The sequence below is a fragment of the Haliaeetus albicilla genome, chromosome 7 (genome assembly GCF_947461875.1).
Source record: "Haliaeetus albicilla chromosome 7, bHalAlb1.1, whole genome shotgun sequence".
Classification (NCBI taxonomy): Eukaryota; Metazoa; Chordata; class Aves; order Accipitriformes; family Accipitridae; genus Haliaeetus; species Haliaeetus albicilla.
In genome coordinates, this window is record NC_091489.1 from 12344007 (window position 1) to 12357707 (window position 13701).

General features: G+C 35.4%; 1 protein-coding gene across 1 annotated transcript in view; it reads left to right on the forward strand.

Moving 5' to 3' along the window:
* The window catches only part of ADGB (androglobin), a 123184-nt gene that overhangs the window by 89269 nt on the left and 20214 nt on the right, over positions 1-13701 (forward strand). Inside the window, exons 24-27 of the mRNA XM_069786950.1 lie at positions 59-193; positions 392-545; positions 6507-6694; positions 8314-8498. Coding sequence (XP_069643051.1) covers positions 59-193; positions 392-545; positions 6507-6694; positions 8314-8498 — 662 coding nt within the window. The remainder of the gene's footprint in view (positions 1-58; positions 194-391; positions 546-6506; positions 6695-8313; positions 8499-13701) is intronic.

The window sequence follows — 13701 nt, forward strand, 5'->3', positions numbered from 1 at the left end:
AAGACATATGTGCCCTCCTGATTAGATTTAAATATTTATCTTGTTTTCTGCTTTCCAGAGAAATGTTTAAAAGAAACTGTAAGTCAATTGAAAAGTTTCCTTGTTATGAAGATGAGTGGTGTAAGATCTCTTTCACTGACTATGCTGTAACGTATGCTGATCAGCCACCAAATGTGTGGTTTGTGGTTTTTAGGTAAGTTTCCTACAGCCCTGTGTAACTCTTGTGGGGAAGTGGTACTGATGCACTGTGGTTTTTCAGTAACCTGCTTTAAAAATATAATTTTACATAAGTCTACTTTCTTTAAATTCTAATGTATACTTCTACTTCATGTTACACAAATAATTTTATTTGTGAAAATAATTTTAATATAATTTTACTTTTTTTTTTAAGGGAAATATTTCATGTTCCAGAAGACATGCTTATAGTGCCAAAGGTGTATACCACTATCCCGTCCTGTAGACTTCATGTTGTTGATAATGACACACTGGAGGAAATGCCATATGTCTTTTTCAAAGTGGCACCTCGTGTTTATCCCAAAAATAAGGTAAATGCAGAGAGTTGTTGTGAAAAGTATAATTTTTAAAATATTAAAAATTGCCCAAATTCTGTGGACATTTTTAGCTATGTCATAATGTTCTACTTTGAAGCATGCCCTTATTTATTAGCAAGTTTGAACAGAGACTTTCACTGATCTGCTTCTGTGCTAAACCTTTTGCAGTGCAGGAATAGCTTTAATTTTCTTTGATGTTTTTTACTATCGCTAAATGGAGGAATATTATCCAACTTCCCTGTGCTCTGCTACTCAATGGCAACATGGTTGCTGCTGATGCTGTCCATCTGAGAAAACAACCTTCAAGAGTCAGGGGCTAAACTAAGAATAAGGTTTGAATAGCCTTCTATAAGTCATGCTTACAGTAATTAAATTCACATGCATTTTCAGGTGCTAGTGATAATTGCAGTGTAAATGCCAAAGACAGCTTTAGATATACTCTCCCTCAAAGCCTGTGTGTTACCTCAGAAGCATTGGTGTAAATTGCTTCTAAAAAAACCCCTATATTGTTAAATAATTATCACAGCTTCCCCTCCTTCTGCCTTTTTACCTTTAGACTAAAGAAGACAGTTTGCTCAGTCTTCCCTTGCAAGTGACGTGTTCTACACTCTTGATTGCTCTCTCCTCTGGAGTCTTTCCAATTGCTGCTGTCTTTTTCTTGTTTATCATGCACAACACTGAGCACAGTAAACTTTGCACCAGGGGTTAACTTGTGGCCATACAAATGATGAGTAAGGAATGATTAGTTTACACGTCTTGTGGGGTTTACTCTGCTTATATATCCAACTGTGATGCTTGCCCTATTTTGCAACACCATTGTTGACTCATGTACTTCTGTAACCCTAGGTGCTTTTCTGAAGAACTGAATCCTGCAGTTTATTATTCTCGACTAAATACAGTGTATTTCACTACTGATTTTAATGCTATTTTTTCAGACCATTTCCCTAGTTTAAAATAATCTTGAATTCTTATTTTCTCTTCATCTAAAGTTACAATCCTTCTGAGTTTGTGGTATCAGCTAATTAAATATATATGTTCTCCATTCCACCACCTACATTATTAATAAAAATATTGAATGGAATCAGGTTCAGGTTAGCTCTTTGAAATCTCACTGATTGCATCCCGCTCTTCCAAAAGGAGCCATGAGTATGTGCTTTCTGGATGTGATTGTCCAACAGCCACCTTAGTTTCTTCATTATGACTGCATTTTCCTAGGCTTAGAAGAATGATCAAAGAGATGGTGTCAGGTGTCTCCTTCCCCATAGTGTGCTTTCCTATAGAAGGAGGCTTGATTGGTTTGATAGGACTTGGGTTTTGTAGTCATTTTGCTATGTTGAAGGGGTTGCAAGGAGTTAATTTTATTAGTTATTTCATGAGGTTTTCAGCCGTTGGAGTTATGCTGAGTAACGATTTTCTAGACACCTTTGTCCATCTAAAAAAAACCCCAAACATTGCAGTTCTATAGTCTTCCAGTACTTTACCTGTCCTCCATCAGTTATCAAACATAATTTAAAAGTTTCCTGATTTTTTTAATCTGTTGTTATCCTTCAGACAGTTCAGAAGTTCATCAGACCTAACTAATCCAAATTCTTAATTTATCTATATGATCATTTACTACTTATTTTCCTATTCTGGTCTGTCTCTTACCTCTTTAATATTCCCCCTAATATTAACTATTCTAGCCACGTGTTCACAGTTGACCTTTTAGTGAAGACAGGTTCATATTTTAGCCTTCTCAGTCTCCTCTGTCAGTAACAAGGAATTGATGCCAGTTACAGTCTAACACTGCAGGAGCAGTTTTCTTGTCTTTCTTTTGTAACCTCCAGTTTCATCAAACTTTTTTTTGCACTAGAATGAACTTGCCTTATCTAGTGTTTATAGTGAATATTAGCTGAATGTGACAGATAAAGACTACTGCTGCTGGAGGAATATGCTTAAAAAAGAAGGGTTGCAAACAAACTCTTCAAGCTCTCAAAACTAATTTGGGATCAGAGATGGGGTGTGGATTCCACCAGACAGGAAAATTTGGTTTGGAATCCAACAGTGGCAAGTGGCAGGATGCAAAAAGAAATCTCAATGGTAAACACTACTTAGTGCTTTTCAGGAAAGTGACAGGTTGTGGAAAGAACAAGCACAACTTCAGATTTATTTCAGATCTCATCTCAGCATTTGTCTTGCTTAGCAGAATACAACTGTCTAGTTCTGCCTTGTAAGGCAGGTTTTCCATTTCCCTGATTTTACTAACTCTTTCTCAGACCTCCTCCCATTTAACATATCTTTCTTGAATAAAGATGTCCAAAATTGTACACAATATTCCAAGTAAGATTTTACCAACACTTTGTGCAGTAGAGTGGTTTTAAAATTGGAAATGCTTGTTTAGCTATGCACTACCCCACCTGGTACATTCCACACTGGGGTTTTTTTCCATGGTACAGCACGATAGCCTCAGTGATTCTGTCATTAGCTAATGAAAATGGCCCTTTTTATTTTATTCCTGTCCTTCCTTATTGAAGTGCCCTCTTAAAGCAGACATTTTTGTTATTATTCTCTAAACTCAGGACTTACATTTTTTAATATTAAATGTGGTTAATATCAGTAAAGAGTGATTTTGGTTTAAGAGTATTAAAACAGAATTGTGCAGGTATGTTGTATTTTTCTACTTGATCTTATTACATTTCTTAATCAATGCTACTGAGTTTCTCAGTAAGAATATAACCTTATACTGTACAATTTAGCTTTTCTTCCTATTTGTAAATGGTTCATTAATGTTTCAGTGGACCTGCAAAAGCTATTGAAAGCTCTATTGATGTTTTGACAAGACATTATGCATTATTATGAAACAGAGAATACAGTAGCATTATTTTAATGTTACCTTTCTTTTTAACAGTATTTTGTAAAAAAGTCAACAATATCAAGCAAGAAATTATGCAGTATGCCTGAATTCCTAAATGTCAATATTATTAAGGTCCTTCCTTTTTTTTTTTTTTTAAAAATAAACCTACCGGTTAGTTGTTCTCTTCAAAACTATGAATCAGCAATTTACAACAGAACTAAAAAGAATTCCAATCAACAGATACTGTTATTCTGCTGCAGTAACACACCTGGAACACACTGAAGTTCATTTCAGAATGATTGACAATAAGGGTAAAATCTGCACACTAGCAATAATGTCTGTCTTCTTTCTGCAGACATTACAATCTAGATAGAAACTAAGTACTTGCTTTGCATTATTTGGATTTTTTTTTTTTTGCATTAAATTTTCTTCTTCTGTGGTAATGTTTTCTACTGCTCAGTACAGTTGGGTTTGGGGTTTTTTGGTTTTTTGTGGGTTTTTTTTAGTTCTGCTCTCTTTATTATTCACAAGTCTTTTGAACAGATTGTAGAAAACAATAGAGATAAGCATACCTCAAGCTTCAGCTGACCAACAAAGATAAGAGTTTAAGAAATCATCTCTAACGCATTTAATCTAGAAGACAGAAGTCTATTTGAACAAGGACACTGATCAGTTATTTGTCTTGACTAGTCATAGAAGGACATAAGGAAATCATCTTACTTCACAAAAAAGTTAGTTTAGGTGGTATATTAGAAAACAACCGTTTCTGATTCTAAAGACAGTGAATTGTAACAAGATAACTAAGTAGGTAATGAAACCTCTCAAAGATTTTTAAGAAAGAGACATAAATCTGATGGGGTTGTCTGGATGTATTTGCTTATTTCTCAGTAGTGACTGATGATTACTTGTTGTTCCTACCAGCTACAAAATGCAGTTATTTTGCTTTCTACTTGCTTATAATATTCAGAAAGTGCTCACTCAAACAATTTTTTTAATCTTAAGTCTAAATTTTCTGCGTATTTATACGTAACATTAAGAATGTATAACCTTATGATTATAAACAGGTATACAACGGAAAGTGTTTTTCTCATGTACACCATGCTGTCAGAAAGCACTTGAGTATCTGGCTAAATCCTTCTCAGTTTCCAAGTGTACTTGTTAAGAGCAGGGGGGACTTTAACTATGTGCTTACCTAGATATTTAAATAAGTGAGTTCTCTTGAATCATAGCTTTGAATCATTGCTATTACCTTATAGTGATTAAAGGGTATAATGTGCCTTACAGTTACAATTGCACAAATTGGAACCATGAATCATTTCTTTTACTTTCATTTTAAATATCCAGTAGTCCTGAAGTCACAACCCTGCATTATTGGATAGTCCTGAAATCACAACTCTATTTATTGTAAGAATTTTTCAACAAAGTTTTTTTACTGGTGAATACTGGTTTCTTTTAACTGAAATTTAGCAGAAGACTGCCAAAAGAGAAAATCTTTCAAAGAATTTTCATCTGGACTATTTCTTGGGTGGAACACGAAATTTTCGTGTTTGAAATAGCAAGATTGTAGGGCTAGCTTAGAGAATCTGAAGAAGGGACTTAATCCTGAGCTCCCCATTGCACTCATTATGTCCCTTTTTCTTGACCCTGCCTTTCAAGTAATCGCATTCATATTGCCTTCTTTTTTTTTCAAATACAAAATAAATTCAAATTTTGAAACCTTTTAAATTATATTCTGGTTTCCCATATTCCTCTTCTCAGGATTCATAAAAAGCAGATAAATCTGCATCAGGCTTATTACTTGTGTGTAGCATTTTTTATTTATTTTTTTATTTGACTTTTCTAATACTAGAAATATTTTTTCTTAAATCAACATCTTCATAAAAATAAGATTAATATCCTGACATCTAATGCTATACTTGCAATGACATTATTAAAAGCAGGGCCAATATTAATTTAACCTCAGATTTGAAGACAGAAGGAATCTGATATCTAAATTTCCATGCAGCAAACTGCATTCACCCATACTTTCACACTGCCTACAGTATGAAGGGGCATTTTAAAATCTCTGGTTTACCAGTGAATGCAGTAATTTTCATGTTCACATTTTATGTAATTTTGCTTCCATATGTGTGAGGACTGCTAGCTTTTGCTGAATGTCTTGTGCATGCATTGCCAAAATATTAGTTTCCTTATCTTCAGCTGTGGTCACCTTTGGAGATAAAAGTATCTATAATTTCAAAATTGTTGCACAGTTTTCAAGTACATCAACACTTTACAATACACATCTTTCTTACCTCTGGCATACAGGTCAGATGTTTCCCAGCAATAGTAGAGTATGGGTTTGATGGGGTTGTCTCAGAGCTTGGAGTGAAAGTTCTTGCCCTATGCAGTCATTTTCTTCATTATATCTCTTGCTACTACTACTGCTACTACTATCATCACCATCACCACCACCACCACATATAGTTTTGGTCAGATACTAAGAGGGAAAAAATCTTTTGTACCAAATGAAAAGAATTTGATTGATACTATTGCTAATGGTTTTACAAGAAAAAGAACAGTAATATTACAGAACCCAGGGATGTATAGATGTGTTTTATCTGGGAGCTATTTGCATAGTCATATGATGTAGAAAGCAAGAAAATACATTGAAAAAATATGCTTTACTGAACTTCAATCATGTTATAAGACTTTTCAGACTAGAGTACTGTACATGATTAAATAAAAAAATAAGAACTCATTAATATTTGTTAAATTAGACTTTATTAAACAACTTAGAATCATCAACTAATTTGGTTAGAAAGTGACCTCAGGAGTTTTACTGTACCTGGCCCTAAAAATACCTGCCAGCTTTGAAGCTAGATGAGACTGGATTTGACTTGCTATGTAACCTTTTGCAATATAAATTCTTGTAATAAGAGATGCTTCATAAGTTAGACTGTAATAGAGCTGTAAGAGTCTTGCTTTCAAGAATCTTACAGCTCTATTACAATCTAGCTTATGAAGCATCTCTTATTATATTAATAAGTGTTACATGGACAAAAACTGTGTTGCATGGAGTCATAGAGTGCATTTTGAGTAGTGTTAGTTCCAAGTAAAAATGACTTGTTTTCTCCTTTCAGAAGGGGTACACATTTATGGCTGAAGCACATACTGGTGACCTGCCTGTGGCAGCTGGAAGATGGAGGCTCCGGCTCATCAGTTCTCATAGTCCGCTCCCATTTCTCTCTCGTGAGGCTGTAAATAATGTCTATTCTACTAAAGAAATTAAAGAGTATTACATACCCAATGACAAGCATGTAATGTTCAGGTAAATATTGAGAGAAGAATGATTAAATTCTGCTTTTTATGTGGACCATCCCTGACAGAAAAGTATGTTCTTTACTCTTTCGTAGAAGGGGAGGGTATTAAGGCAAATATCTGAATTTTATGGGACATCTATGTGCAATACCAAATTTAACATTTCATTTGTGGAAGTGTTATTTTCTGGAATATTGCCACTGCTTAATGAAGAACAAGTATGAAGTACACAGACTATAACTTTAAAAACATAATAGCAGTATTTTGCATTTCTCTAAGCTCGATCTTGAAATCTTATCCGTATGTCAGTAACTGAAATTCCACAGTCCTTTGGGGGATTAAATATATGTTGAAATCAAGATTTTGCAGGTGGGGAGGAGACATAAAGTTTGATATATTTTTTCAGCTATTCAGATAAAGCTTTAAATAATACAGAAATACAATGCTTTCTTTTCTGATATATCAGACCAATTTCCATCTTGCAGTGTTGGCAGAAAAATTTATATGCATTTTATTTTAACATACTGATTCTTTCAGGGGAACTTATTTAATAAAAACATGATCATTTAATTTTTATTAATCCTTCCTTAACTGATTAAAGTTTATTAAAATCAGTTTATTCTGGCTGCATCTGAGTTCAGAACTGACCCTGACTAAATCACTATGCTTAAGTTTTTACACATAGGACTACACCCTGCACTAAAACAGGCCCCGTGCCTAGGGCTGATTACGTGTATGTATTTTGAAGGTTAATTCTAGAACATTTTGCCTTCATTCCTGACAATTTGTATTAATATTTCAAATCAATGGATTATTCTTGGGATAGAGGTCTATTTAACAGGAGGAATCACTTTCAATATAAACGAAGAAAGCATGTAGTGGAAATATAACAAATGCACTCAAATTCTGTAAACTCTCTCTTTCTTGATGAGTTTTTTTCTTTTTCTCCCCTCTGGTGTTGGCAATCTTTTAAAAAGTTTATTTTAGAATATTATATATTTTTGGCTCCAAATATGCTGAACTTGGGGTGATAGAGTTTTTATGTGTTGTTCGTTTGCTTGCTTGGTGAGATTAGTCTAACAATTTGAATTTATGGACAAAAAGCAAGTAATATATAACGTTATGAGTAACAACAAAACTATTATTTAAATTTCATCCTAAGACTCTAATTCTACAATCTTCTAATTCCACAGTCTTTTAAGTTGACCAGATTGGCCACTGCTGTCAAATGAGATAGCTCTACCCTTTTGAAAGCAAAGCTTTCTTTTTTTTTTCTTTTGCTCAGTTACTTTTTAATTGAAACAGTCCCTTAATCTGGCTAACCATGTTTTTCAACAAATACTAGTACAGCAGGAGGGAAAATGTATATCTGGACATTCGATAAGGCAGTGAAAAAAAGAAATGGCAAGACCACCCCTTTTTTTGCAGCAGCACTTACTTTGACCATGGATTCACTGCACTAAACTTCACTACAGGAAGCTTAGCCTACCAGATTGCAGGAAAACAGTTGACTACAAACTCAATTTTAAGTGTTCGCTTCCAGGTCAGCACAAGGTTTAGGTACTTTCCTAAAAAAGAATGACCTGGTATATTTGGTTATGTTGCTATCATTTTTGTCTTCCTCTTTAGGTATTCAGTAAAAGTCTCAGCGCCACATATTGCTACAGTGCAGGTACAAACCTCTAAATCAGATGTCTTCATTAAACTACAAGTTCTAGATAATGAGGAAGAAATTGTGAGTGTCACTGGAAAGGGCCATGCAGTCATCCCTGCTTTTAATTTCTTGAGTAATGAAACACTTTTGAGTTCCCATTGTAAGTATTATATTCTGTATTTGATATGAGGGATATACATTCTTACAGTAACATTAGATAATCAGAGAAAATATTATTTCTTCCTACTTTTTCCATGAATCCCTAATTGCTTTGTGATTGAGTGAAATCAGCTACATTTCTGAGCAATGAACAGGAGTCCTTGGTCCTCAGCAAGGAGGAAGGGTACCGAAAGGATTGATTGAAATAAGGTGTCCAGCCTTATTTTCTTCCTCTGCCTTTTGGTCTTGTTTTATATCTGAGTAGAGTTTTGTGGATAATTGAAGTGGCTTCTCAGTTCTGAAAATTTTTATGCATATGCTTGCCTTGTCCTTGAGAACTGAAATATGTTTTCTTTTCAAGATCTTGCCTTTATTTGTTTGATCTTAAAGTTCAAAAAATTTTGGCTGTTAGGAAACTGATGCCCAGACCACGGGACATGGTAGATAATTCGCAGATTACACTGAGCCTTAGGGTTTAAATGCACCATCCTGAGCATCACTCCTTTTAGCAGAAGCACATGTTTTATTGGCTTCTCATCCATCATATGAGCCCCAGAGTACAAGGCAAAGACTCTTGAATAAATGATGTATTATTTATCCTTAAGAAAAATCTCTCAATTTTTGACTCTACCTCTGCTACAGCTTTACAATGATATTCATGGAAATAGAAGACACTGAAGGAAGAGCCCCAGACTTGCAAAGTTGGCATATTTATTATACTTGCTATACTATTGTCAATTCTTTATGATAGCAACTGAAATACTGAGAAAATTTGTACCTTATGGGAATACTTGAATTTAAACAAAATTTCCTTTGAGACAAATTCATTTGAAAGTTACAGCAAACACCTCACTCATTTTTGGCTGAACAGTTGAATCAAGTTCATTTGCTCAAAGTTTTTGTTTTGTTTTTATTGCCATTCATTACATTGCAGTCTTGTCAGCTCACCTCTCATTAAAGGTGAGAACTAGTGTGTGTTCAAAGGTCACCTTTCATGAGTATGCTAAAATTAATGTATTTTTCTCAAAGTACTTTGAAACTAGTGATTGTACCTAACAATAATCCAGCTGGCATCAGTTAAAACTGACTCTCTGTAGTCCAGCAAACTAACATTCCGAGTCTACTGTATGCCCAAGACTGGCAGCATATAAATACTGGGAGATGGGGCAAGGAGGTAAGGAAAATTAAGCCAAACTCTTTTCAGTGGTGCTCAGTGACAAGACAAGAGGCAACAGGCACAAACTGAAATACAGAAAATACAATTTAAGCATTAAAAAGGTGATTTGGAGGGGGGAGGAGTTGTTTGGTTTGGGGTTTTCTTTTTTGTTTCATTTTTACACTCAGAGTGTCAAACACTGGAACAGGTTGCCCAGAGAGGTTTTGGAGTTTTCATCCTTGGTGATAATCAAAACCCAACTGGACATGTCCATGAGCAACCTGCCCTAGCTGACCCTGCTTTTAGCAATGGGATTGAACTAAATGATCTCCAGTGGTGTCTTCCAGCCTCTGCCAGGACCCCTCAGCATCCTGTGATCCCATGAAGTCAGTCAGTAGTTAAGGCTTATAGTTTGGGGTTTTTTCTTAATGATACACAAATAATCTAGTTGCCTTGGATGTGCTGTCCAACTAAGGAGGTATTCATTTACAACCAGACTTAATAGAGAGAGCCTTCGGCTTGAGATTGTAGCAATGCTCTGCCATCAGCCCCCTCTGATGTAGCGAGATAACTCCCTGCATGCTCCAGAGGGCAGAGTTAGGTTATCTGGACATCCTCTTTCATGCTTCACTTGCAGGCTTTCAGAAGTTAAGAGTTCTGCCAAACTCAGTACTCAAGAACTCCAGTAGCTGTTTGCTACTGGCATTTTTATTGTTTGATAAAATTGGGGCTGGGCTACTGTAGAAGCTAAAACAAAACTGGAATGAAAATTTTGTCATCTGAAAGCACGCTCGGCCAGTTAATTGACATTTGATTTTGAAGTGGTGCTTAATCTTGCTGTTCAGAAACAATAGATGCAGCTGAATGAGGTACATAATTCTTAGGCAGATGTTCAATAATTGTCCCTGTAGTGCTCAGGTAATTTTTAACAAAAATGAAGTACCATCTACCTGCTTCGGCTACACTTCTTATATGTAATAGATTTTAGATGCTACTGCTATGCCATCTTAACTTTTTTCATAATCGTCATTTCCCTGTTTTCTATACACTTCACTTCTTAATCAAGCTATTTCCGTTTTATTTGTAAGATCATGTACTATTTTGAATTTTTCATTATGGGTTTCATGTTGAAAATTATATTCTTCATAAACATTACAAGTTTGCTTAAATAAAGCAGTTGTTCATAAGCAAACAAGTCAGCTACTGTACTCTCATGGACACCATTATAGATCGATGTTGTAAGATATTAAAGTCTTCAGTCCTTTTATGAAGACTTTTAAATAATAAATCTTCTGTAAATCAATCAGTTTCTGCCTGTTTGAGCATATTCAGAACCTGAGGCAAAGACAAATTGTTCAAATACTGGATTATTGCTTTGCTAAAGCCCAAAATAGCATCATATTTCATGTGCTCACCTCCGCTATTTTGAACTGTGTAATTTCCTAACAGGATCCTTTAGAAAAATGTTTTATCTAAATTTCCAATGCTGTGTGAGAAAAATAACTAATTTAATCATGTTTATGAAACATCTTGATTTCTGCCTCAACTGCACCTTGTTATTACCAGAAATGTAAAATTAAATACCATGGAGACCATGCTCTTAAAGTACAATTCATCAGATGACAGTGTTGTGGTTTTAAAGTCATGGAGAACCTGTCATGATTCTGTCTCGGTTACCAAGATAATCGACAGTTATTTTTTGGTTACTGATTTTGGAATGTGAGAATGGATTCTTTAGTAGACTCATGGAAATAGAAGCAGGAAAGCCATAAGATAGCTCAGATTAGGGCCAGCATCACAATACTTGAAATAAATTGCTGAGTTACCCTCACTAAAGTGAAGGAGAAACTTTCTTTCAGGAAACTGTCTTGTTGGCAAAGATCATTGTCTGTAGACTGAAATAAGTTAAAAGGCACAATCAGATGAAAGAGAAGAGAAATGGGTTCCAACAGGTGCTGGAAGGGAGAGGTTGGGGCAGAATAACTAAGAAGCACATTTTGTCTTTTCCAGACTAGCAGGGGGCATAGGTGAGAAGAACTTTACAAAGTATCCTCAGAAATCAGACACTCACATTAGGCTTCTCTTATTCTTATGTGCTGTGATACAAATAATTTCTGCTAATTTAAAATTATTTAAATCCATTGTGAATCATTCAGTGAAATATCTGTTATATTAACCTGATTGAAAATAGGAAGGTTGTCATATCACGTTTGTATTCAGCAGTGGAGCCTATAAAAAAGCATTATGATTTTAGACTGTATTTGAAGGTGAAATGAATATTCTGATGCCATTTAAGTGTGCATGTGTGCATATAGAGAGCTGTCATTTGGAAGGAATGACTGTGAAGCTGTCACTGTTCAATTTTTTTTTTAACTATTACTATTATTTTTACAATTTTAGACCAAGTGGCCTTAAGTTCTTCTCCTATTTATGCATCCTGTATATCACAAAGAAGACATTTTGTGTTACTGTTCCAAATCTTTCACAGCATCCAAACTAAATGAAAAGATTATGAAATGTACTCAGTATAACCAATATGACAGTATCATATTACCGAGCCTGCTGAGTGTCTGTAGGTGCAATTTTTGGCACTGTAAAAGCATATTTCTTTGCTATTGTCAAAAGTGTTAGGATATTATGGACTGTACAATAACAATCAATATAGGAACCTTCTTAAATACAGATGCCAAGTTCAGGTGGGGATTTTTACAATTGGTACTCATTACAACAAGATTCATACCATCAGTATCTAGTTGTTCTCTAAAAAAGTGTGTTTTCACAGAATAGGAATAATCAGAAACCACTGCTGTACCATCAGCACCGAACTTGTTAGTTAAACAAGACACAATCCTCACATTTGAGACCTATTCAGTATCACATGTGTTCTGCCTCTCATAGAATTGATCGCTGTATTGAGAGAAGTACTCTTAAGTGGCATTACTGTGCAAGCATCACCAATAAAACTTTATCCCCGTTTCCCACCCACAAACTGTTAATTCATCTCCAGTCACAGCTGTTTTATAAATGTCTTTTATAGCTCAAAACCTACATTAAACCAATTGATTTTGAATATATTAACCTCTCTTGAGATGTAGCAGATGACTTGGACCTTGAACATTCGCTTGCCAATAAAGGAGTTACACATTGACACATTGCAAGCACAACTCATTTTGTTGATACAAGCATAGTAGTCCTATAAGCACAGATAGGCAAGTGAATGTTCATAATCCTTTTATTTTCCATAGTAGCAGCCTGATACAATCCAGTCTCAAAGTATCAAAATCTCGTTCAGATATTTATTTGAATCTGGAACTAAGGTAGGTAGGACTTCCTTCTAGTCAGAACTTTGGTTAGGAAAACCAAGACTGAATATTTATGTATGTAGTAAGGAAAGTAATTTGGTGTCACAGCACCACCTGGTGACAATTGCTAGAAATATTATTTTGGATGTGTATGCATTTTTGGGAACTTTCCCAAGCCATCTTTCCAGCAAGGAAAGCAGAATGAGTCTTATGGAGGATTCCACCATTCTGAGCTGAGTTATCTTCATGGCAGGCTCATCCTCTGGGCAAACCATTATAAAGTTTTCAATACTTAAGCTCTTCAGGTTTAGGAGAGAGAGAAAAGGAGGATAGTGAGGCATTCATGAAAGCTAATTATAGCTGAAGTAGTTCAACCTCCCTTGAAACCCACCTACCTTGGTATGTAGAGGTAGGCCCCTTCAGAGGGCAGTGCACAGCTCTAAAGCCCAGGCACCAGACCTCCTGGAGAGGAGCTCACCTCTCTGTTGCCTACAAGAGGGAGTATATTTAGTTGGCCTCACTGCTTTAAAGCTACCTTTTTGTAAATTATTTGCCCTGTCCCTTGATAACAGTGCTCAGGCAGGCATTGAAGATCTTTCCTGACTAGAAACTTTCATGGAAATATTGCAAATGGTACCCTAAAGGCAAGTTACCCAACTGGAAAACGTCTGTATGTAGAGTCATTCATCCGTGTGGAATCCAAATCGTTTCTCTGCAGCAGGCTTTCACACAGATGTAAAAGAACA